Source organism: Ahaetulla prasina, chromosome 2, assembly GCF_028640845.1.
Source record: "Ahaetulla prasina isolate Xishuangbanna chromosome 2, ASM2864084v1, whole genome shotgun sequence".
Classification (NCBI taxonomy): Eukaryota; Metazoa; Chordata; class Lepidosauria; order Squamata; family Colubridae; genus Ahaetulla; species Ahaetulla prasina.
Window position 1 is genome coordinate 119660304 of NC_080540.1, and position 25107 is coordinate 119685410.

Here is a 25107-nt window from a genome sequence, read left to right on the forward strand (position 1 = left end):
TAGGGTTAGTTGTTGCTCACCCCAGCTTCTGCCTACCTAGCAGTTCGAAAGCAAGCAAATGTGAGTAGATAGTTACCACTTCAGTGGAAAGGTAATAATGTTCCATGCATCTTGGTGTAGAGTCATGCTGGCTACATGACCACAGAAATATCTTTGCATGTGGCTCCTTCGACTAAGAAACAAAGATGAGTATCCAAGTTGCTTTCTGTAACTATAGTTTTGTTCTGCAATACTGAAAGCCTCAGGATGTAATAGATTTACCTTTAATTCATCTTTTGGTATTTAACCATAAGCCACCTGATTTAGATTTAGCAAAATACCGTTAAATCAATATCACATATTTCTTTTTATTTGAATGCCTTTTTATGTTCTGGCATTCACTGAAATACAATGTTCTTCAATATATTCCTAAGATGAGTAGTAATAGTAGTAGTATTCTTCAATATATTTTTCGGAGTAATAATAGAACAGGTAGATTTTGACTCCCTTATTATACTTAAGTTCAATGACACTCCAAATGAGTACGATTACTGAATTTAACATGGGGTTGCCAAACCATTCTCTTGCTCTTGACGGTTTTGTTTCAGTGATCATATAATTAGCTCTAAAAGTGCAGTTTGTTAGACTCTCAATAATTACTCCCTTGGCAGATGTTAGTCAAAGTTTTGGAATCTGGACTTTCCAGGCAGTCATTCAATGAATTCGTTTTGTGGAGCCCTACAGACCTAAATGTACTGTTTCATGGAAGCTTTAATTACAATCAACACTAGTCTTTAAGGTGCTAAATGGCTCTTTTGATGCAAGACATTGGTGAATTTCGTTTTCTCAGCCTATGCAATCCACTCTACTGGAATAGATTCTTCGGTATATTTTCCAGGGTTTTGCTTGGAAACATAAGCTCGTTCCTGTTTATTTTATTTATTTAGTCAAATACATATTAAATTATATATATAAGTATAAGCATGAATTGAATACATAAAATGAATACAACTAAAGGGAACATTAGGACAGGAACGGTAGGCACGCGGGCGCTCTTATGCACGCCCCTTATTCTCCGTTTCTTCTGGGGACGAACGACTATGTGCTACGATTTCCACAGTGTTTGCAACAGATGAACAGGCAATTTTACGGTTTTACACAGCGGGGGGATGTCACTTTGAAGCACTGCTCGTGCTAGAAGACAACAAGGCCTGTAATTGATTAGCTGAACTCGAGGACAAGTCGGGATTCTCCCCCATTTAGTAAATCGGTTTTGCAAACTGAACGCCACCACATCTTAATTCGGCCGCGGCGCATTTACTAAGACGGACGCACGAAAACGAGCCGCCGCTCTGAAATGCTTTACCGTCTCTATGGTCGTACACGAACCCACGCTGGAAACGTAGAAAACGAAACCGGAAAACTCACCTCAACTCCTACGTCTCTATGATCAGTTTCTGTCCTGTGATTGGCGGCCGGGGTGGGAAGGGAGGGGAACGCTTCGCTCTAGAGTAGGATTGGTCCCGGCCTCAGTCACGTGGGGAGATTGGCGAGGAAGCGCGTGCCGGTCTCTGGGCTGGCTGCGGCGCCCTTCTCTCAGCTACATGTGGAAGCATCTGCTGGGGGTGGCGGCCAGAGCCATGTCTGGAGGGGGAGCCCGTCTTCAGCGTCCCTCCAAGGACCCGCTGCGGCACCTTCGCACGCGGGAGAAGCGCCACGGGGCCATCGACCGCAAGGGCCCCAACACCGTTTACCTGCAGGTGGTGGCGGGGGGATCGCGAGACATGGGAGCGGCGGTCTACGTCTTCTCCGAGTACAACCGGTTAGTCTCCGCCTGATGCCCGCCCTTCCTTCCCGGTTCCCTTGGAACACGTGCAAGAGGCGTCGCATGAGTCGAAATTTCATCCTTTCTGCTCGTTGCAGTAAGGATGGTCCTCGACTTACAGCAGTTCGTTTAGGGGCCGTTCAAAGTTACAGCGGCACAGGAAAAAGTGACTTAATGTCATGTTTTTCAGGGGTTATGACCATTGCAGCATGCCCACACGATCATCAAGATTCAGACGCTTGGCAACTGGTTCATATTCATGACCCTTGCAGTGTCCAAGAGTCATGTGATCACTTTTTGCAACCTGACAAGCAAAATTCTGTAGGTGTAACCAGATTCAGAGTCAGGATGGGAAGCATAATCTTGTGCATCTGTCTGTTAACAGCCGGGTTAATAATTTATCAGCTGCAATGATTCACTTTTCAATTGTGGCAAGAAAGTTTGTAAAATGAGGCGAAACTCATTTAACAAATGTCTCACTTAACAACAGAAATTGTGGCCTTAATTGTGGTCGTAAATCGAGGACTACCTGTAATGCATCGGCCTTCATTCTGTTAAAGATGGTGTAATAATCTGCAGAACTCATGATCTTTTTGCTAGGAAGCGTATCCTTGTGCATGTGTGTGAGACTAGCATTTAAATGATGGAAGAAAACTCACAGTTAGCATTAAATAGATCTTCAAAAAACTTACTTTATAATACCATATTATTTTATGTATGTATTTGTATCCCACCTTTATTATTTTTGCAAAAAACTCAAGGTGGCGAACATACCCAACACACCTTTGCCTTCCTATTTTCCCCACAGCAACAACCCTGTGAGGTGAGTTGGACTGAAAGGAAGTGACTGGCACAAGGTCACCCAGCTGGCTTTCATGGCTAATGGGGGCTTGAACTCAAGGTCTCTTGCTTTATGTTGAAAGAAAAACAGCTTGTTGGGAAAAAGATACCCTCAATTAGTAAAGAGCAATCATATTTTCCTTCCCCCCCACCCCCCGAAAGCCTTCCCAAAAGTGAGTTCGTGTGTAGGACTGTACGTAGGGAAAAGACATTTCATTTTACTTAGCACTCTTTCTAATCAATGCTAACACTCAGACACTTAGTATATTTCCTAGTGAAAGAGAAATAAAGCTGTTATAGAAGCTGTTGGATTTCCTTTTACTTGCTCTTATTATTTTGTTCATGATAGAGCCAGTTTGAAATAATGGTAATGTTCCTGAACTAGAAAATAAGATACTGTGGATTCTGGTCCTCTCTTAGGCATAAAAGCTTGGATGATGTGGTTGGAGGATTAGACCTTAGCCACCCGAAGAGTGAGTACAGGTTGGGTGATATCATAAGTGCTTACTCATCTTTCCTTTGAATGTGATGACTGGACTAGTTTGCTCCTGTTTTCACCATCTGTTCATTCAGAGAGGATAAAATTTGGTAACTAGGCTTATATCTGTGCTGCTTAAAGGCAGAAGAAAATATCCTAAGAAGTCATACACTGATGTTTTCTCTCTAAGCAGTATTCCTTGCTTTGGGTCCTGAGTTGGTAAAAGAGGAGAATGGGTAGGAGCAGCTCCTAATTATTCCTTGTTAACTCTCCTCTTTATCTGCTTCCAGAACTGGCCAATTTTAACAAAAGTGCCAATACTTTAAGTATTTTTTCACCTATATGTATTTAGTGTCACTTCTAATTAAGTCTTTGTTCATTTGAACCATAATCCCATGATTACTAGGCAGAGTCCTTCTAAGAAGGTGAATATTGCAGAGAAAAATCAAGCATAACTATCCTACACTTCTCTTTAACATTTTTAATTGTTTACTCTGTTCAGGAACAGTAGAAGTTGGTATGTGGTTGAGACTTCCCAACATTTTAACAACCCTGAGTATGTCCCTAATAGAATAGAATAGAATAGAATAGAATTTTATTGGCCAAGTGTGATTGGACACACAAGGAATTTGTCTTGGTGCATATGCTCTCAGTGTACATAAAAGAAAAGATACGTTCATCAAGGTACATTACAGGGGGAAATCTATGCTAGTCCTAAAACGGCACAAAATAATTTTCTCTTCTATAAAACAAAGCAACCCCTTTCCATTTTTGTTAAACCTGTGCTAACTGTATTTTAGTGGTTTCAGATGGTCTCATTGCGCTATTAGAAATAGGGTTATCATAATTTTAATTATTGTTCCGTTTCAGATATCTTTTTAATTGTGGAGAAGGAATACAGCGCCTTATGCAAGAGCACAAGTAAGTGAACCAAAAATAAGGTAAATATATTGAGGTGTGTTAAATATCTTCAAATCATTCGTTGATGTGAGCTGTACAGACAGTGGAGTGGGAAAGAGAACCGGGGCAACAAAGTGGAGTACCTCAAAGGTGTGTTGGTTAACTGGGATCAAAATAGGAGAGAAAATAGGAATGCCGCTGTGAAATAGTATATGGTTGCAGGTACCACCTACAGCTTCTGTTATTAAATCCCAGTAATGCTGTTGTGAATTATAGTCAGCGCTGTTTCAATGTGTGGAAGAATAAAAAAGTGATGCTTTAATTTTAAAAGAAAGCATATAGGACTAATTTTAGTTGGCTGGGAGAAAAGAGGCATATAAAATTTATTCTTTATAATTATGCATTTTACCCTTGTATTGCAGTAATGAGTAGCCATTGATAGGCAGGGAACAAATTCATGCAGCATTTAGAAAACTGCTTTATGCTTAATTTACAAATCAATTTTGAACCCACAACCATGATCTAGTGCTGAGCCTCAGCAGTAATGATTTATAAAAAAGAATGAGAATTGCCATTTAAAAATTGTAAGGCTGGAACTCTTAACATGAATATATAGCAATTTTTCTAGTACAGTTAGTCCGTGCATAATGACTGTTCATTCAGCAACTATTCAAAGTTAACACAGTGCTGAACAAATGGTAGTTATGACTGGATGGAAACTAATCAAGAAGAGAAGCAACCTGGAACTAAGGAGAAATTTCCTGACAGTTAGAATAATTAATCTGTGGAACAACTTGCCTCCAGAAGTTGTGAATGCTCCAACACTGGAAGTTTTTAAGAAGAGATTAGACAACCATTTGTCTGAGATGATATAGGATTTCCTGCCTGAGCTGGGGGTTGGACTAGAAAACCCCAAAGATCCTTTCAAACTCTGTTATTCTGACTAATCCTCAGAGCTATAGCTGTTGCAATGCCCCCTCTGTCACATGATCAAAATTCAGGTACTTGGCAGCCTGACTGAATTTATGACTGCAGCATGCACTTTAACTCTCACTGTACTGCTATTGCCTATCCCTGTTGCCCCAGCTGATATTTGTGTTTTCTTCCTCTCTTGCTGACAAGGTGCATCTAGCTGAGGCACCTGCTGGCCCTTTGTGAGGCTTTTGCAAGGCGTTGGAGTACAGGGAGGCCAAAAGGGCAGAGATGCGAAGAGATAGTAGGTGAGAGGAGTTGAAGCAGAGGCAAGTGCAGCAGGGCAGGAGAAGCATGAAGTCCTCAACTAATGACAGCACTGTCCTCACTTAATGACCACCACTGGGAATACTGAAACTGTCATTGCTAAGTGGTGTAGTCACAAGAAATTTCACCTGATTTTGTTTATCAGCAGAAATTCTGGTACCAGTTAGGGTTGTTAAGCAAAGACTATACGAGACCTGTAAAACACTGCAAAACAATTTTCATCCAGTATCTAATATCTTTTGGGAATGGGTGTGGAGAAGATAGTCATGCAGTAGCTTCAGGCAACCCTCTATGGATTAAATTGATTCCTTTCATGATATAGGATTCAGCTTTTGGATCATCTCTGGTGGAGGATGGAATGGGGGTTAGGTATCCTTCCTTGCTGTGCTTGAGTTCCCAGCAGCCTTTGATACTATGAATCATGGTATCATTCAGGGCCACCTCCAGGGATTGGGGAGGGACACACAGTATTGTGCTGGTTCCCCTCTTTTCTCCAGGGTTGATGCCAATTAGTGGTGATTGTGGGGGAAGAATCCTGCCTTTGTCCCCTACTTTTTGGGATACTGCAGAGTTTGGTGCTGTTTCTATTCCTATTCAATATCTACATGAAACTGCTGGATAAGCTAATCCATTGCCATGGACAGAAATATCATCAGTATGCTGATGGTTATTATACATCTCTACCGCGGGCAAATCAAGCATGCTACTGATGTCCTATCTTTGTTCCTGGAGGTTGTAGGGATATGGATAGGGAACAATAGGTTTCACCTGAATTCTGGTAATACTGAATAGCTCCGGGTTTTGGAGCCTTCTCATTCTGGGACTAAGCCATCTTTTGTATGAATGGGATTGCTGTGCCCTAGTCAGACCTGGTATACAACTTGAGAGTCCTCTTGGACTTGTGATTCCTGCTTAAAGAGCATGTGACAATTATGCCTTGGAGGACTTCTGCACAATTTTTAATTATGCATCGGTGGTGCTCATTCCTAGTTTGGGAGGCTCTGCTCATAATCACTCATGCCTTGGTCTCCTTCCTGGTGGAATATTATAATGCACTGTACATGGGTCTGCCCTTGAAAAGTATCTGGAAGGTTGAACTGGTGCAAAATGCAGTGACGTGGCCAGATTAATTGCCCCTAAAATGGCACACCTGCACCTCTGTTCCACGAGCTTCATTAACTACTAGTTTGCTTCCAACTTCAATTCAAGGTGATTTTTTTTTTTTACCCTTGAAGCTCTTCATGGTATGGGTGCAATTTTTTCATAAACAATATGAAATGTAACAATAAGTAATTTTAGAGTATTTTGTAATTACGGTTTTTATGACTATTGTACACCATCCAGAGTCACGTTTCTGTGAGATGGGTGGCATATAAATGAAACAAATAGGTAAAATAAAAATAAATAAATCCTGTGCAGATTTCGAAATTTGTTCTTTGAGCTTTCATTTCCTAAAATAGTAACACAGAGTTTTGTGGTTACTTATTACTGAATTTGTTTTGTTTTGTGTTTTAATGTGTCACCTAAAGTTGTTTGGACAATTGAAGAGACTTATAAATGGAATGAACTAATGAATGAATCAGTCAGTGAATGAGGCATTGAGGATGATATTGGATGCGATGATGGATAGAAGTATGTAAAATATTATTTTAGTAAATTCCAGTAAATGTTTTGTCTTTATTGCAGGTTAAAGGTGGCTCATTTAGACAATATCTTCCTCACTAGAATGAATTGGGCAAATGTTGGTGGCTTGTCTGGTGAGTTACCATGATCTAGGTCAGTGTTGGTGAACCTTTTCGGCACCAAGTGCTGAAATGGAAGTGTGCATGTGCTCATCTAACAACCATGGGATTCAGTTAATGATGACAATTGGAACTACAAAGATTGTTGTCACTAAATGATACAGTCATCCATAATCTTTTTCTGTGTTGCTCTAGCACTATTCTTTTTTCCCCCAAAAGTTTTCTGCAATTTTATCTAAAGTGAATTGTAACATTCCCATTCTTTAACCTTTCATCCAGGAATGATTCTTACCTTAAAAGAAACAAGAGTTCCCAAATGTATTCTTTCTGGACCACCACAACTGGTGAGTTGTGTTGTGCTCTTTTTTTGCAGTGATTACCTACTCAGTTATTTTTTAAGAATAACAGCATAGAATTAAGTATGTAATAGGGCAGGGCATGCATCAACTTTTTTTTCAGAATAAGTGGTATGATTTTATATGAGTTGATATCCATCTACTTAAGTTGACTTTTTAAAATTGATAAAATTTTTAGAATTCTTAAGACATTCACATTTTTCCAAGTTCCTACAGAATTCTAATGAAATACTTTAAGAATACAGAGATACCCCTCTAGCATAAAGTCTGAAGTTTATCTTTGAAATCACTCGTCATAGCCATAGTTAATGTAGCTGCTACCTGTTCTGGACTGAGATTTCTGTGATTGATATCCAGCTTCTGAACTGTTCACACCTATAAGCTATACAAGACAGTACATTACAATTTAACCTGCAGGATAATCTTGGTATTTGTTATCTGGGAATTAGAATGGTTGCATTCTGTGCTATATAAATTGCTAGAGAAATGCAGATTTGGGGACATAATACATATTTCTTACTTTCAGAAACATTACTTTCTTCCTTAAAAATATCACTTAAACTGTGATGGTATTTTTTTTAAAGATACTTTTTATTACTTTCTAAGGCTGCTTGCATATTGCCTATTTTAGGAGACAAAATATGATCCATTGTTCTGACCTGATATAGTGTTATAGTTAAGAACTGGGGATTCCTAGTCTCAACTGCAGTGAACTAAATGAATTGCTTTAGAGTTAGACAAGCTATTCTTCCTATCTGCACCCCACCTTTGCGTGCCATAATATATTTCAGGATTCTTGAAAGGATAATAATGAGATCACATGAATGACATATTTTGAATTAAAAGTGTAGTAAAATGTAAAGTGTTTTATTCTATTAGGTGGAGTGCATAATATGTGAGAGTAATCAATGTTACTAATTTTCTAGCAAATAATAGTTGTCATTCTTATTGTGTATATTTCAGCAAAAATATTTAGAAGCAATCAGAGTATTTGCTGGTTCAATGAAAGGAATGGAGATAGGTAAGTGCTATCTTTCAAATTGTATTTTAAATTTGTAATTGCTGGTGGTGTGCTGTTTTGCATGTTGCCTGTATGACAGACTGATCAAGAAAAGAATTGCTCTACATCTTTGCTTATTTTTCTTGATTTCATGCTGTGCTGTCAGCTTTTAAGGTTACTGTCTAAATCTTTTCTTTAAAATGCATCTAGCAAAGCCATCTTAAAGCTTGAAATGTGAGACTTTTAAACTCTGTTTGACGTAATTATGTTTAGGTCTCTTGTACAATTTTATCTAAAGCAGTAGCTCAAATAACTTAACATTCATTTTCCATCTATGTTGTTACTAGTTGTGCAGTCTTTTTTGGCGCCAGAATATGAGGATGAAACAATGATAGTACAACAGGTCCCTCTGGTAGGTAAGTATGGTATCCTAATGTTAAATTGGGAGTGGGTAGAACACAGTAAATTCTATGCTATAGAGATCCAAGCATCATAACAATTCTATCACTTCTGATTTTGAAATACTGGGAGGTAGCAATAGAGGAACTTGTGGTTGATTATGAGACAGAGAGCCTGCCCTAGTTGTAGAAAATTTTACTTGTCTCATAAGTTTCTTTTTGTGGTGATTGGTGGCTTTTATACTGGGGTACAGTGTACACTAAAATCAATATTGATTGATTAATCTTATGCGGCTGTTTATCTCATGTGCATTTGACTCTGGACAGCATACACAATTAAATCACAACACTTAACCATTAAAATCAACTTGAATGATTTTAATCATTTAAATGACTTGACACGAGTTAAAAAAAAAGCCACAATAAAAAAAAGAGGACAGTGCAGTGTAAATTTATACACAGTGCAGCCATTTAAGGGGATGCACATTTCCATGGGATCCACAAGCCCGATGCTACATCCAAGTTTTAAGTGCCTTTCAGAAGGCCAGCAGGGATGGGGAAAATCTCACCTCAAGGGAATGTTATTCCAGGGGACGGGTGCCATGGCAGAAAAAAGCTGTCTTTCGGGGTCCTGTCCAATGGGACCTGCTTTAAAATTTCCCTTCTGCTTTAAAATAATAACCAGCACCTTGAATTGGATCCGGAAGCATTGTGGCAACCAGTGCTGCTTTAAAGCAGAGGAGTAAAATATAAAGCTCTTGAAGCACACGTAACTATTCAAACCACAGCATTTTGTATTAGTTGAAGCTACTAGATGGTGTTCAAGAGTAGCCCCATTTAGTATGTTAACAGTAATCCATTTAGACGGTGTCTAGAATAGGGGTCCTCAAACTATGTCCCATGGCTGGATACGGCCCGCCGAAGCCATTAATCTGTCCCATGCGGGACCACGAGGCTACCCCACCCACATCGCTCCCACCTACCCTCTGGCCACCACCCTTTGGCCAAGCGCAGGACTTACCTTTGCGAGCCCTATGGGCTGGAATTGGAAGGCAAGGTCAATGTTTTTGGCCGGCAGAGTGCTTCTGGAAGCCGGGGAGGTCAAAAATGGGATGTGTGGAGCAGTGGTGGGTTTAAAAATTTTTTACTACCGGTTCTGTGGGTGTGGCTTGGTGGGCATGGCAGGGAAGGATAATGTAAAATCTCCATTCCCACCCCACTCCAGAGGAAGGTTACTACAAAATCCCCATTTCCTTCCTGGGACTTGGGAGGCAGAGAATAGATGGGGGTGGGGCCAGTCAGAATTTTTACTACCGGTTCTCCGAACTACTCAAAATTTCCATTACCGGTTGTCCAGAACTGGTCAGAACCTGTTGAAACCCACCTCTTGTGTGGAGGCCTCCTGGGGCCTCTGTGCGGCCAGCAGAGTGCTGCAGGAGGACTGGATTGGAAGAGGAGGGCCGCACGCTCTCCCACCCATCGGCCGGACTAGTCTTAAAGTTTCAAACGACAAGAGATGTGTTACTTTTGGGGAGACCGTGGGATTGCCTCCCTAGGAGAGAGGGAAAGAGAGACAGAGATAGACACAGAGGGGGGGAGGGAGAGAGAGAGAGAGAGAGGGAGGGAGGGAGGGAGGGAAAGAGAGAGAGGCAAGACACACACACAGAGATATAGACAGAGATATATATACAAAGAGAGAGAGAGAGGGAGAGAGGGAAAGAGAGACAGAGATAGACACAGGGGGGGAGGGAAAGGGAGAGAGAGAGAGGGAGGGAGGGAGGGAAAGAGAGAGGCAAGACACACAGAGAGAGAGATAGACAGATATACAGAGAGAGAGGGAGGGAGGGAAAGAGAGACAGAAATAGACACGAGGGGGAGGGAAAGAGGGAGAGAGAGAGAGAGAGAGAGAGAGTAGTTGATTGTAAGCTCCTTGGGGCTGAGAAGAATTGCTGCAAAACTTGAGTTTCTAGAAGTGGACCACTAGACTCCTAAACAACTTAAAAAATGATTTAGTAAAAAGAAAAGCCAACCAAAAGAGCAACATGCAAATAAAAGCAAAAAGAACACCCCCAGGAGCAAAACAAAGTTTAATTTGTATGTATTGTTTAATGGACTGCTAAATTGGCTACACCCACCCAGTAACATGACCACCTAGCCACACCCATCCAGCTGGTCCGGCCCCCAAACAGTCTGAAGGACCATGAATTGGCCCCCTGTTTAAAAAGTTCGAGGACCCCTGGTCTAGGGTATGAATGACTGAAGCTAGAGTCCCTTGGTTCAGGAATGGGGCAACGGGCACACAATATGAAACTCTGCAAAGGTCCTCCTGGCCACAACAGCTACCTGCTTTTTGAGCAGGAGTTGTGAGTACAAAATAACTCCCATATTGTGTACCAGGTCTATTTGGGTTCAACCACATCCAGCACCAAAGATGGTAACTCTCTGGATTCAGACGGTCCCAATATCTGAAGCCACTTAGTCTTGCTAGGATTCAGTTGAATATCAGGATAAATACTTCATTAACCAAATTCAAAGTTTACAGATAGAATATTAGCTTTTCTTGAGTCCAGTACTGTGTGTCAGATGGAGCTGCTGCCCAAAACTGTGATCACTTCCAGTTTTTTTATAATCACATATCAATGGGTGTTGGGTGAGATGAATGAAAACCCATTTGAAAATATTTTCAAATTATCAGTACATGAATGACAATAATGAGGTTTGTAATATTCTGCAATAGCTACTAACACTCTCACTGAGAATTCTGTGTAAAACTGTTCTTAACAGACTATGAAAATTGAGGTTTTCTTATTTTCTTGTTTCAAATATCATACAAAGCCATAAAAACTATTTGTATGTTTTTGGCTCATTTTTGGACAATGCTGTGTCAATAGATGCAATTGTGGCCAAATCAGTGAAATGCAGTTCTGTACTATATATGAATGTAGTCAGTGTCTACAAAACAAAGAGATGTATATGTTCTAACATTATTCTTGTCTCTTTTCTCTTCCCACCATTTATCTGAAACAAGCAAAAGCCGACTGTGAGCAAAGGATACATCCAGACTCTAAATCGCTAATAGATGAGGACAATCAAAAACAAACCTCAAGGCCAGGATCGCCCTCTGACATGAATAAACAGTCACCTGATAAAATAGGTGAGGAAGCCTCACTCTTTGTTAATGAAATGGGACCCACCAGGAAGTTTTCATGGTCAGGGAGGGGGGAATTTTCCAGATATGCAAATATAATTTAAATTGCTGCATGAAGTTTAAAACCATGTCCATCTATATTTCACAAAAGAAACTACCATAGAAACTGGATAAATTTAGGAATGTATGCCCTAACAATGTTTTAATATTTTTAAAGTATTACGTTTTTATTAATGTTTTGCCGTATTAACTTAATATGTGTAATTTATCTTGATGTTTTTGAGTCTATAATGCTTAAGCTGGTTTACACAAAATACTTAAATACTATTGAGGGTATCTCTACTCTTCTGGCATATGGTATTGTTCTGGGGTGACAATATTATTAAACCCCCTCCCCGGCATTATTACATCCCCCCACAACTTAAAAAAAGATAGAAATTTAGGAACCTTAGATTTTCTCAGGGGTAAAATACAATTATTAAGTCTGTATATATATATAATTGTAGTTGCCATGTCTGCTCAAATATATAGTTGCCATGTCTGCTCAAATGTGTAAAATATGGCTCTAGAGTGACGTTGTGTTATCTTGTTGCTTTTGGTGAAAAGCAGACATTTTAAATGTTATGTATATATTGCTTTTGAAACACAGGATTTATTTCACTGTTGTGGTTTTTTTTTTAAGGCAGCAGGAGACAAATACTTGAAAAGGACCCATCTCTTGTTGTTGCGTATGTTTGTAAGGTAAGAGCATTTCTCCACATTGAGGGTACCTCAATATCTGTTGGGGAGTCTGTCATGGTATAAAGATTCAGTGTCATGCTGTAATAATTCTGAGCTAGGGGAACATTTGCTATGAAATAGAGATGATCCAGATGCTGTCAGGTGTGCCTCCGTTCAAAACTCAAGAAAGAAAAACCCCAATTCTATGTTTATAGAGAAAGGTACTTCTACTGAGTATAAACTGAATGCAATGAAAGAAAAGAAAAGCAAGGTCTGAGGCAATTGATGCGAAACTTAGATATTGAAAGCAATCCCAAATCCCTCCCCCCAAGGAGCCAGGTTGAGTGTCCAATCCACATCTCCCCATGGTGTCATGTGGGGCAGTCCCCATTTATCTGGTATGCCAGAACGGTTGACCTTGACAGCTATCAGCTTATTACACAGCTGCTAGAAGCCTCCCTTTTTCTCGAGGCATCTCCACCAGTTCACTTCCACCCCTCCAAATACCAGCAAAACCTCCCCCCTCCCGTTACAATGGCAGCCAATAGCAAGTAAGCATCATAGGCAGAGGCTGACAGACGCTTTGCTTATTCAAAAAGCTGGGTGAAAGAAATGCTAAGATTCCAATCCTCCTAAGTATGCATTTTTAGGATTTGACTACATCTGAGTTGCATGTGCTTGGATGTTTCTCATATAAATTGTGAAAAGAAACTGTCAGAGAGCTGTTAGAAATGGTAGGAGTTAAAAGTGCATATTGCATGTCATAGATTTATAGACTTCTCCCCAACTTTTGTATTTATAATTGCAGCTTTTGATGATCTTAGAACTGTCTTCCTCATGAGATGATTTATTATTTTTACGTGTGCATTGCTTACACTTGATCTTAGCCAAAAGGCTGAGAAGCAATGCTTAGAGTGGCATGGTGGCCTAGAGGGGAAGATGCTTGCCTTCCACTCGGAAGGTTAAGAGTTCGATCCAAGGCAATGACAAATGTTTCTCTATTAGGGCACAAAGAGAAAATGTCTGCTGCGAACTCCATGTAGGTATCAAGAAGGGCATCTGGCCAGTAAAACTCAGCTCCACTTAGTCATAACCCTCCCCACCATCCTGAAACAAAGGGATAAAAAGTCATAAAAAGAAAAAAAAGGTGTGCACTGCTTAGTTCCCCAAGTGTATTCTGCATTCCTAATACTATTTTTCATTCCTTTTTGTTTGGTAGCAAGCCAAATATGTCTTTCTGTCCTCTTTTAGTATTTCTAATGTTAACGTTGGGTTGTAAATAAATGAATTTTATGATATAATGTCAAGTTTACCATTTGAGATGACTGAACACACTGCTAGGAATACATGGTGAAATAATCAATATTTGTCTGTAGGTCCATCCAAAGAAAGGAACCTTCTTAGTTTTAAAAGCAAAGGAACTTGGCTTGCCTATGTAAGTATGGAATTCTGGTGAATGTTTATATGTGGAATGTCCTCAATCTTCATAGATTGGCTAACTTTTTTTTTTTTTTTTAGTGGCAATGCAGCAATTGCGCCCATAATAACAGCTGTGAAAAATGGAGAGAATATCGTGTTTGAAGGAAAAGAGGTAGAACTTTCTAAAGAGTTCTTTTATTTAGGACCTTTTGCGTGTGAAATTAGCTGAGCAGCCATGTCTTATGAATGTAACCATGGGTTGAGTTTCTTTAGTTTATTGTTTAGGGCAGAGAGATTACAACCCTAACGTTCTTTTTTGGCCTTTGCTTCAACCAGTGGGAATACTTAAAATGAGCTGAGTCCACAAAACTATTGATTTGTGTAATGTGAAAAAGCACATGAAGTTCCTCACTTATTCAAAGGGAAACTTTTAAATTGGACCTGTTCATCATTGTGGGTTGAGGTGAACAGCTTTCTGAGCTCAAAAGTTCATATAACTTGATGGAACAGTTTGACAAACAACAACAACAACCCCTTCCTGCCCCGTGATCCCTGCTTCTTGGTCATTATGGGAAATGTTTCCCAGGATTGTTCCCCTCCCTTTTGAAATGTGGACTGTGAGAGACTTTAATAAAATATGTGTATCGGTGGCGTGCATTGACCTGTGTATCTTATTACAGATCTTGGCTGAAGAACTTTGTACGCCTCCAGAGCCAAGTATAGTGTTCGTTGTATTGGAGTGCCCTCATAAAGGTTTTATAGATGCAGTCTGTGAAAACAGCACACTGTTAAGGTATGACTAAGCAAAAGCTCATCTGTTTTTGTATTTCGTATTAAGGAATCACTGACAACAGCCTTCTTGCCATGTCTTTCTTTGTCACCATGTCTTTTGGAAATATGAGTCTGTTTTTAGACTCGTCAATCCATGTCAACAACCCGTTTATACTAGATCAGTAAGATGTGGCAAAGTATTAGTTAATGAGAAAATTATATGTACTGCATATAGGATTGATTCCTTCAGTGGGTATACAAATACAGATAGTCCTCGACTTACAACCATTCATTTAGTGATAATTCAAAGTTACAATGGCAATGAAAAGATTAACTTAAGACCATTTTTTGCACTTAAGACTAGTTCAGCATCCCCATGGTCACCCAGTGAAAATTCGAATGCTTGGCAACTGGTTCAGAGGGTTGCAGAGTCCTGGGGTCATGTGAACACCTTTTGTGACCTGACAAACAAAGTCAATGGGGAAGCCAAATTCAATTAACCACCGGATTACTAACTCAACAACTGTGGCAGGAAAGGTCATAAAATGGGGCAAAACTCACTTAAGAACTGTCTCAGCAACAGAAATTTGAGGCTCAATTGTGGTCATAGATTGAGGAATATTGGTAGTTTGAAACTCAGTAGAGTATTTAAAAATAGTGCAGACATGCTTATGGTACAAATATGAGCTTGTATTTTTGCAGCCACAAAGCTATCTACATTTGATAGTTTTATTTATAGTATTCAGTAATTTAAGGCCAGAACTGAATTTTTGACTTGTAGGCCCAATGTTGAACTCTCCTCTATCAAAGTTAGACTCGCATGTTGAGCTATAAGGCTGCATCTTTTGCTAAATTCTGGTCACCTGTGGAATCTATATGCCCAGGCCTTAGTGCTTGGATCCTATAGATACTGGGATACTAACTATCCTGGCATGTGGTTACAGTATATTTTAGAAGCATAATCTGCCATCTTGAGAATTTCTGCTTTCATATCAAACCTTTTGTTGCAGGTATCAGCAAGAGACTCCAGAAAATTCTGTGGCTCTAATTGTTCATATCACTCCAGATTCTGTTCTGAAGGATAGTCGGTATAAGCAGTGGTTAGAAAGGTTTGTGTCTAGCATTAATTGATTTTCTGTTGCTTTACTTTGACAATGCTGGTATTTAACTCCTCTTCATCAATTGTTTACCATTAGAATGATAATTAGCATTGTTTAATACTTGGCACTTACACAATTTCTGAAGTGCTTCCCACATGTTTGCAATAATCCTTAACCTATAATGTAGAACAAGATTACAAATATAAACAGAAAAAGTTAAGTCTTTTATCTAAAAGAAAAGAATCTCAGTCTGTAACATAGGAAGCTTCTGACTTATTCACTATCATGACAATATATCAGCATTTGGGTTTACGTGTTTTAATGTATTTCACAGGCGAATCTGTGATTGGAAATCCAGTGAAGTAAGCATGATAAAAGCTTCTGGGTGTTTCTCAGATGAGAACATTTTATGCTTTTCTCAATTGCTCTTTTTTACTGATAACTGTTCTATCACTGTGGTGAACACTTGTGGTGGAACACCTTGTGTTCTATTTTTAAAACCTTCCTTATATGGGAGATTGACATACAAGGTGAGGAAGTCCGGTCTTCAAGTTATGAGTGATGGGCATATTGCATTTGTATACATAGGGCCAGGTGAAAAATACAGGTGAGAGATCCAGCAGGGGAGTGCAGGCAATATAACTGTTTGACATTAGTGGGGTGATAGACATTGCAGCCAGATTGCTCTCATAATATACCTGACCTCTGATTGTACTAAAGCTATCATGAGAAGCACCTAGAACGGGTGTCAGCAACCTGCGGCTCTGGAGCCACATGCGGCTCTTTGGGCCCTCTGCTGTGGCTCCCTGTTGGGTGATTCCACCACTGGCTGGTCCCGCCCCTCACCCTCCCTTCCCAGTCACTCCTTGCCTGGCCTGAGAAGGGTGACAGCGGGGGATGGAGAAGTAGCCAGGGCAGAGACAGAGAGATACAGAGAGAGGGGAAGAGAGAGACATAGAGACATACAGGGGGGGCGGGGAGAGAGGGAGGGAGGGAGAGAGATGTCAAAAGGGTTTTGTGGTTTCTGGTGTTTCTTAACAGCCTGTTCTCTGCCCTAATGACTGGCTGCGTAGGCGTGGCTGGGGGTGTGTCATGTGACTTGGTGGAAGTGAGTGACGTTGAGTTGGCCACGCCCACCCAGGTTTTGTGGCTCCTGATGTTTTCTTTTCTGTGGGAAATGGGTCCAAATGGCTCTTTGAGTGTTTAAGGTTGCAGACCCTTGAGTCAAGGAATCAGGCTGTAAATAGCTTCTATTTTGCTTGGATGGACAATAATGGTGAAACCCTCAACCTTTCATAAAACAGAATTTCCTTACCTTATTTAGAATATCAAGTTTTAAAATACGTCTGATTTTTCTTACCCTCCAGCTTTGGTGAAAATACCCAACACTTGATACTCAACGAAAATTGCAGGTCAATACATCATCTTCACAGCTACAGAATTCAAAGTCAGCTCAATTACATACATCCAAAGATCTTTCCATTGCTTAAAAACCACCACCCAAGCAAGGTAAGAAGCTAATAATAGTTAATATTAGTTATGGAACAACTAGAAGGGTACATGCTCTGTTTCAGCCGGTTTGGTAGCATGCTTTTATGTTTTTCTGTCTACCCATCAGGAAGAAGAGGCTGAGTTCAGTGTGCCTGTGACTCAAGGAGAATGCCTCCTCAAATACCAGCTGAGACCCAAAAGAGAATGGCAGAAGTTGGTAGCCATTTCAGTTTGCCTTCGTAGTATGAATTCAGTCTTGGCCAAAGACTTAAACTCCATGACAGCGAGCATAGAATTTCTGCAGTTTTTTAAAAAAATCTTTCTACCCTTTTTCTCATCAATTGGACATTATTTTAATATTAACAAAATGAAATATCTTTTGGCAAACCTCAATATATTTTAATTTCCATGTTTTGCCCCATAACCTTTGAGAATATGCCAGAGTGGTACTTGTTTTAAATTGTGCTTACTAAATAAAATAAAATGCATAAAATACTTCTAAGCAAAATATTTGAATTTCAGATGCCCTCTTCTGAATCAGAGGTGCTGCATTTTGAGCATAAGCAGCTGGTTGTAGAGGGAATTGTTTGGAATCACTTTCAGAATGCTCAAAGCAATCCATACAGGGTGTTGTATTTCATGTCTAATATGATATACAGGTTTAATAAATCATTATTATTATTAAACAATTGAAATACGGTATACAAGAAAATATGCTCAGAAATTTATCACCTAAAAAGCAATCCCAGAAAAATCTGAGATTGCTTAAAAGTCTCTTTCTTACTTGTCAATTGTAAAGAAAAATTAGATATTGATAATCATGTTGTAATGTTGCTGTTAAGTTTGATATTATAAATGATAAAAGGAGAAGAAAAAAACCACATACTAAGTTTAGATAGAAGTCACCAAGCACCTTTTCTTCTCATAGTGGAACTTGTTAACTTAGTTTATTTATTTATTTATTTATTTATTGTTTATATTTATATACCGCCCTATCTCCCAAAGGACTCAGGGCGGTTTACAGGCATTTAAAAGCAAATAAATACAATCTAAAAACAATTAAAAAACTTATTCAAAAGCCTAATAATTAAAAATATAAAAAATAAAACCCAAGTTAAAACCCATAAATTAAAATCTAGCTCAGTCCTGCGCAATTAAATAAGTATGTTTTAAGCTCGCGGCGGAAGGTCCGAAGGTCCGGAAGCTGACGAAGTCCTGGGGGCAGTTCATTCCAGAGGGTGGGAGCCCCCACAGAGAAGGCCCTTCCCCTGGGCGTCGCCAGGCGACATTGCCTCGCTGTCGGCACTGAGGAGTCCCTCTCTATGAGAGCGCACGGGTCGGTGAGAGGTATTCGGTAGCAGTAGGCGGTCCCGTAGAACCCGGCCCTATGCCATGGAGCGCTTTAAAGGTGGTCACCAAAACCTTGAAGCGCACCCGGAAGGCCACAGGTAGCCAGTGCAGTCTGCGCAGGATGGGTGTTATGCGGGAGCCACGAGGGGCACCCTCTATCACCTGCGCAGCCGCATTCTGGACTAACTGCAGCCTCCGGATGCCCTTCAAGGGGAGCCCCATGTAGAGAGCATTGCAGTAATCCAGGCGAGACGTCACGAGTGCGTGAGTGACTGTGCACAGGGCATCCCGGTCCAGAAAGGGGCGCAACTGGCGCACCAGGCGAACCTGGTAGAACGCTCTCCTGGAGACGGCCGTCAAATGATCTGAGTTGCTGAGTTTCTTTTTAGTGGGAGTGGGGAACAGTTGTTTCTGAGTCTAGAAAGCTACATAGAACTTGGAAGTATGAGCAAGTGAGCAAACAATTTAAAAACAACTGCATTTCAAACAATTGTTCCCTTTTATAGCATCTTGAATTAAATTTATAAATTAGGGGAAATGTGTTTTTTAAAACAGATCTGTGGCCTTTGTTTAGAGATCAGGTTGTTTGAATTGGGTGGCCATATAAACACACCAGTCAGATAGACAAGCAAGAAAATAGATAGGTTGGCTGGCCAGTTGACCTCAGGAATGTTTGGTCAGCGATGTGCTAGGAAGTGGGAGAGCAAAAATGTATGCATTTTCTGGCAGTTTGTTGGATGTCCACTCTTGAGTAAATGTTTCCCAAAGTTGGTAGGTTTTTCTTTGTGATAAAAGTATCAGAATGGCTAAGAATAATAAAATAACCCTTGCTCTTAGGAAATAAATGCTTATTAATCACTGCTCATTGTCTCTTATATTTTTTAGGGACGCTCTTTTTAATTATAATCCTGCTGAATATGTAGCCGAAGCCTTGCTACTCCCTGACTTCGAGGATTCGGTGCAGATATGCCACGAGAGCTTGTCAGCGAAACCAGCATCATCAGGTCAATGAACTATTTGCAGGATTTATCAACATATCCAGTCAAACAGCTGACTGTGGAATTTGTTATTTTTTATACAGTTTGAGAAACTCATTTAATAGATATAAACCTGTATAAACAAGACAGTTTGATAATCTCTAAAAGTTAATGGTTAAAAAACAGGTTATCAACTTTGAAGGCACCCGCTTCTCTAATCGTTTGTAAACATTGATATCCTTTGAGTTACTTGTGAGGCAGCTGTCTGCTGTCTTCTGAAGTAGAGTATTGTGTTCTGTCCATGCAAAGGTTATGTTTTTTTTTTTTTGTTAAAGCTGCCTAATTTTTACAGTATTTCTGAAGGACCATTGTTCCAACAGTGAAGGATGCAATCTCTGTGTTAGATCATTTTTGAGACAATTTTTGCCTGTATTTTGCCCATCTTTCCATGCAGGTAACTTGTATCTTCAAGCTGAGGAAAAAAAAAATTTTTTTTAGAACATTATAAAAAAAGTAATTTCTTATAAATTTAGAGCTGCTTATTTGTAAACTGGCCTTGGCGAATGTGGTCAAATGCTTATAGTAGAATATAGAATTCAGAATAACAGTATGGGAAGGGACTTTGGAGGACTTCTAGTCAGGAGACCCTATACCAGGGGTGTCCAAACTTGGTCCCTTTAAGACTTGTGGACTTCAACTCCCAGAGTTCCTCAGCCAGCTTTGCTGGCTGAGGGACTCTGGGAGTTGAAGTCCACAAGTCTTAAAGGGACCAAGTTTGGACACCCCTGCCCTATACCATTTTGGAAAAATGGCTGTCCAATCTCTTAAAAACCTCCGGTTTTGGAGGTAAGCCATTCCACTGGTTAATTGTTCTCACTATCAGGAAATTTATCTTTAGTTTTTTTGTTTATATTATAGGCTTCCTATTCTGTACAAGTATTTCATTTTTCAGTAACAATCCATATCTTTGTTTTGCATGCATTTACCTGCCTTTTTCTTATTTTCTAGAAACCCAAGATTGCTATCCAGAAGTTGTGTTCTTAGGAACTGGCTCTGCAGTACCAATGAAAATACGGAATGTTAGCTCTACCCTGGTAAATATTAGGTAGGTTACAGTTTTGAGGAAAGTGGTAGGCAGTGGTAGGAAGATATGAGTGGATAAAATACCTGATTTTTAACTTCTCCACCAGAAAACATTTGCCTTCATTATTGATTCTGATTTCAGTCACATTCAACTGGAAATTGATATAGGAAAGAATCCTTCGTGAGACGACTTCCGGTATCCAGCGGCAACGGACGTCTGGAAGGTTTCTCCTGCCTCCAGCGCCCGAATCCGGCCGCCGCCGAGGCCCTCAGGGGCCAGGTGTTCCGAAAAGGACACCTGCCGCACGGACGGCTCGCCAGGGGTCTCCCAGCCGACATACAGGACTGTGGGGACCGATGCTGGCGCGTCCTAGGCTCGGCGGGGTTCGGAGGCCACAGGCCGCGGCCATTATTTTGGTCGTCGCCTGGGCCGCTGTGCCCGTGACACGGGGCATTGGATTATAACTGCAGCAGCCTGGTGGTGAACAGGGCACGGAGAAGAATTGAGGAGGAGAAGGAAGGAATATCGGTGGCGTGGTGGAGTGCTCCGGTGCGGGGGTTTTCTCCCCTGCGGTTGGAAGGAGCACGAGTTATTCTGGAGAGAGGAGAACTTAAAATAAGAAGATTACGGTTTTGTGGAGCTCTGGAGAAGAGGTGATGGAGAAATTTAGGAGGGAAGGTTTGAGGCCCCCTCCTTCTGGGGAACAGTGGTGGCGTCCAGCTTCCGCCTTCACTATGAGAATTTTGATGACATCACTTCCCTTGACTTCCTGGTTGACTAACTGTACTCTGGACTCGTTGCTCCTGTGAGTGCCCCTGGTGGATCCGGAGGAAATTACAAGGATACCGTGCCTGCCTGAGGATTTTGTATTTTTTTCCTTAATGGCAAAAGGTCAGAGACCAACTGCTGGAGAGATGGAGAGAATTTTGGAAAAGTTATCTAATATGGACAAGAAATTGATGAAATAAGAGCAGAAATTGTGACTATCCAAAAGGATTTTAAAGGATACTCAACAAGTTTCAGCAGAAAACAAGCAGAAAGTGGAAGGTTTGAGGGTGAGATGCGGCAGTGCAGAAAAGAGAGGAGACGACAGGCAATGCTGTGCTTGGACTACAGATGGATAAAATGTCTTATTTCCTTAGGTTTCAAAATTTGGAAGAAGTGGACCAAGAAGACTTGAGAGATGTTGTGACTAAATTGTTGGGAGAATTTCTTGGGAGAGGTGTTGATTTCATGAATTGGGATGTGGATCGAGTTTATAGAGTTAATTCGCAATATGCACGCACGCATGCAGTTCCCAGAGAGGTTCATGTCAAATTTGTGAGAAGAGAGACGAGATGAAATTCTTAGAAAACATAGGAGTGGGGCACTGATTTACAGGGGCAGGGAGATAGCCATTCTGAGGCAGATTCCCAGACAGGTACGTGAAAAAAGAAAGAAATATTATTTTTTGTCAAGCAAATTGTACCAGAAGGGAGTGGGCTTCAGATGGCTGATGCCAGAGGATTGATGATTTTCCGGGAGGGCATTACGAATAAAATTAGTACAATTGCGGAGGCTACGGCCTATGTGGAGGAACACAAAGCCTTCCTGGAATCAGATGACCCAGGAATTGAAGAAGGGGAGGTTATAGATCATGGGGCTGAAGCGGCTGCCGCTGTTGCGGCCCTGGAGTTGGGTCAGGCTGAACCCAGAGTTCTGAGATCCAAAACTAGGAAGTGATAAAGATATTTGGGATTGTGTTGGTTTTCCTTATTCTCTTTTGTACGATATTCTGTTTATTCTTGACTCTTCTTTATTACGTATTTAAAATTTGCAAACTTAGCTACTTCGTGTCACCTGCTTGCCTTATGGCTGTTGTATGTGTTAAAAAATTTGAGTAAAATTCTTATTTTAGATAAGAAAAATGAAAATTTACCATACCTGATATGTATTTGTATAAACCTTTTTTGACTAATAAAAACTTTTTGAATAGAAAAAAAAAAAGAATCCTTCGTAGTATTTCTGTCTTGATCTCACTAGTAGACGTTAATCTACCCGTTGTCTTCTTTATTTAATTGCTCACTCTTGATTTCTTTATCAAGTTGAAATGCTTGTTATTTTAATAATACATTTGAGAGCTAAAATTAAAGCAAATAAGCAAAGGTCGTAGAAGTAGAATCTTTCATATTAAAATCAAGGGTGAATCTAGATTGTCCTAGGATATGGTTCTACAGTATAAATGCAAACTAGGATTTTAAAATATACTTGTGCATTAACCACATGTAGATGGTGAGAAGATATGCAGCAGAACTACTATCTTAAACTCTGTTACATGAAATATTGTGAGGGAAGATATAGCATGTAAGATCATGACTTCTGTAAATGTAGCTTTTTAATCTATTGATAATTATGCATACGTTATCTTTTGCTAGTCCCACTCAATCTGTGCTTCTGGACTGTGGGGAAGGGACCTTTGGCCAACTTTGCCGCCACTATGGAGATGAAATTGACAAAATATTACGCAACATCGCAGCAGTATTCGTTTCACATATACATGCTGATCATCATACAGTGAGTGGTATATAATAATTACGCTGTAATTTTATTCTTCTGTTGTTACCAGTAGTCCTCCCTTAATAATCATAATTGGCACCAGCAACTCCACTGCTGAGTGACATGATCATAAAGCACAATATCATGTGACTGAGCTGATTTACATTGCCAGTTGCAGCACTCCTGGTTCACACTGTTAGGGCAAATCCCAGTGGTTGCAGTGTCGAAAATAGCAATCATGTGACTGCTGGATGCTTCAGCATTGTAACTGAGTTGCCCTGAGGCGAGATGGGTGGCAAACAAATTTAATAATAAATAACTAAATTGCAATCTGGTTGCCAAGTGCTAAAATTGCAGTTGTGATTGGGAATGCTGCGATGGCCATAACTATGGTGACCCATCGTAAGTATTCGTCATTCAGCTTCATCATAACTTTGAATGGTTATTGAATGAGTGATTTTTCAGTGTGGATTAACTGTATATTGAATATAATCAGTGGCTCTGGATTTCATTGTTGCTTCTAAGTTTTCCTATCGAACTGTAGAAAATCCAGTTATGTCGCTAATTTTCTCATTTGCAAACAACTCTGTAATGTCATTAATATTGATTAATTAAACTGAGCTAAATTTGTTAGCATCAGTATGGACAGTAATTCAACAGTATGAACAGTATTTTAAAACTTATTGATAATGCTTTTTTCTAGCATTAAGTAAAACTATATTGTCTTCTATGTATTAAGGACATCTATAGGTAAACTTTTTGCCTTTCTACAGTCAACTCACTTTAAGAAGAAATATTTAAAGATGAGTATATAAGAAATAATTTTTCACCAATTCATATTTGCCAACTTTCTTTCTTCTAGGGCTTGTTAAATATCCTACTGCAGAGACATCGTGCACTTGTAAGTATTTGTTAATTAATTTATAGAATTTATAAAACTTCTCATCTCACAGCAATGACTCTTGACATATGATTGTAATAAAACCTGCCCTTTATGGTCACGTGTCACAAAGGCCATTAAGTAAAGTGTCTGACTTAATGATCCCTCTATCCCTGCTCTCCCCAATGCAATTATTAAATGGTTATTAAGTGGAGCACCTGAGGGTGAAGGAGGTCCTTGGAGGCCCAGTCCAATCCCACCTGCCCCAGCCCTCCCAAGATCTCCTCCACCCCCGAGATACCCCATCCTCTACTTCCTGCCCCTTGGGTCTCCATAGACCTTTCCCCATTTCCTTGGGATTCCCCCAAGCCTTAGGGCTGATTCCCGACCAGGCCAAACATCCTCCTCCTCATTACTTTTGAAGAACTCTTAAGGCCTTCCAGAGCACTGGAATGGATTGTCTCATCGTGTGGCCATGTGGCATAATTCCAGAAATGGCGGCGATATTGAATAGCTAACACAATGTAGTGGAGCTTCTGGAATTGCCCCCCTGCGGCTAAGGGAGAAAACAACCTTTTCTGTTTTGCTAATGTGGTGTGCTCAGCATTTCGGAAACCTCCAGGGCCTGAAGTATCTGAAAGGGTGCGTGGACTGTTAAAAAGCAGGACAGGACACTTTGTCCCTCAGATGCATGGCACAATTCTGGAAGCAGCTGCCATGTTTCCAGTAGCTGAATTGCATTCTGATATCATTGCTTTCTTCAAGCCGTGTGGCCATGGCACAAACTACTCTTTTGGTGCCTTAACCAGGGAGTGGTTTATCTGACTGGTTTACTCCTGGGCTGCATTGTGGTGACCCAGAAGTGGCCATCTTTG

At 40.3% G+C, this 25107-nt stretch overlaps 1 protein-coding gene across 3 annotated transcripts in view; it reads left to right on the forward strand.

Moving 5' to 3' along the window:
* The first annotated feature begins 1525 nt into the window (after positions 1-1525).
* The window catches only part of ELAC2 (elaC ribonuclease Z 2), a 32931-nt gene continuing 9349 nt past the window's right edge, over positions 1526-25107 (forward strand). Inside the window, exons 1-19 of one of the 3 annotated variants that reach the window (XM_058171029.1) lie at positions 1738-1801; positions 3993-4043; positions 5145-5242; positions 6948-7018; positions 7283-7347; positions 8323-8380; positions 8707-8775; positions 11786-11911; positions 12588-12646; positions 14002-14060; positions 14144-14216; positions 14725-14837; positions 15826-15924; positions 17283-17424; positions 17534-17619; positions 19642-19760; positions 20742-20838; positions 23232-23370; positions 24215-24253. In XM_058171029.1, coding sequence (XP_058027012.1) covers positions 5226-5242; positions 6948-7018; positions 7283-7347; positions 8323-8380; positions 8707-8775; positions 11786-11911; positions 12588-12646; positions 14002-14060; positions 14144-14216; positions 14725-14837; positions 15826-15924; positions 17283-17424; positions 17534-17619; positions 19642-19760; positions 20742-20838; positions 23232-23370; positions 24215-24253 — 1431 coding nt within the window. In that variant the 5' untranslated portion in view covers positions 1738-1801; positions 3993-4043; positions 5145-5225. Of the gene's footprint in view, positions 1802-3992; positions 4064-5144; positions 5243-6947; positions 7019-7282; positions 7348-8322; positions 8381-8706; positions 8776-11785; positions 11912-12587; positions 12647-14001; positions 14061-14143; positions 14217-14724; positions 14838-15825; positions 15925-17282; positions 17425-17533; positions 17620-19641; positions 19761-20741; positions 20839-23231; positions 23371-24214; positions 24254-25107 lie in introns of all 3 variants that reach the window. The other 2 variants (XM_058171028.1, XM_058171030.1) reach the window with 2 other exon arrangements.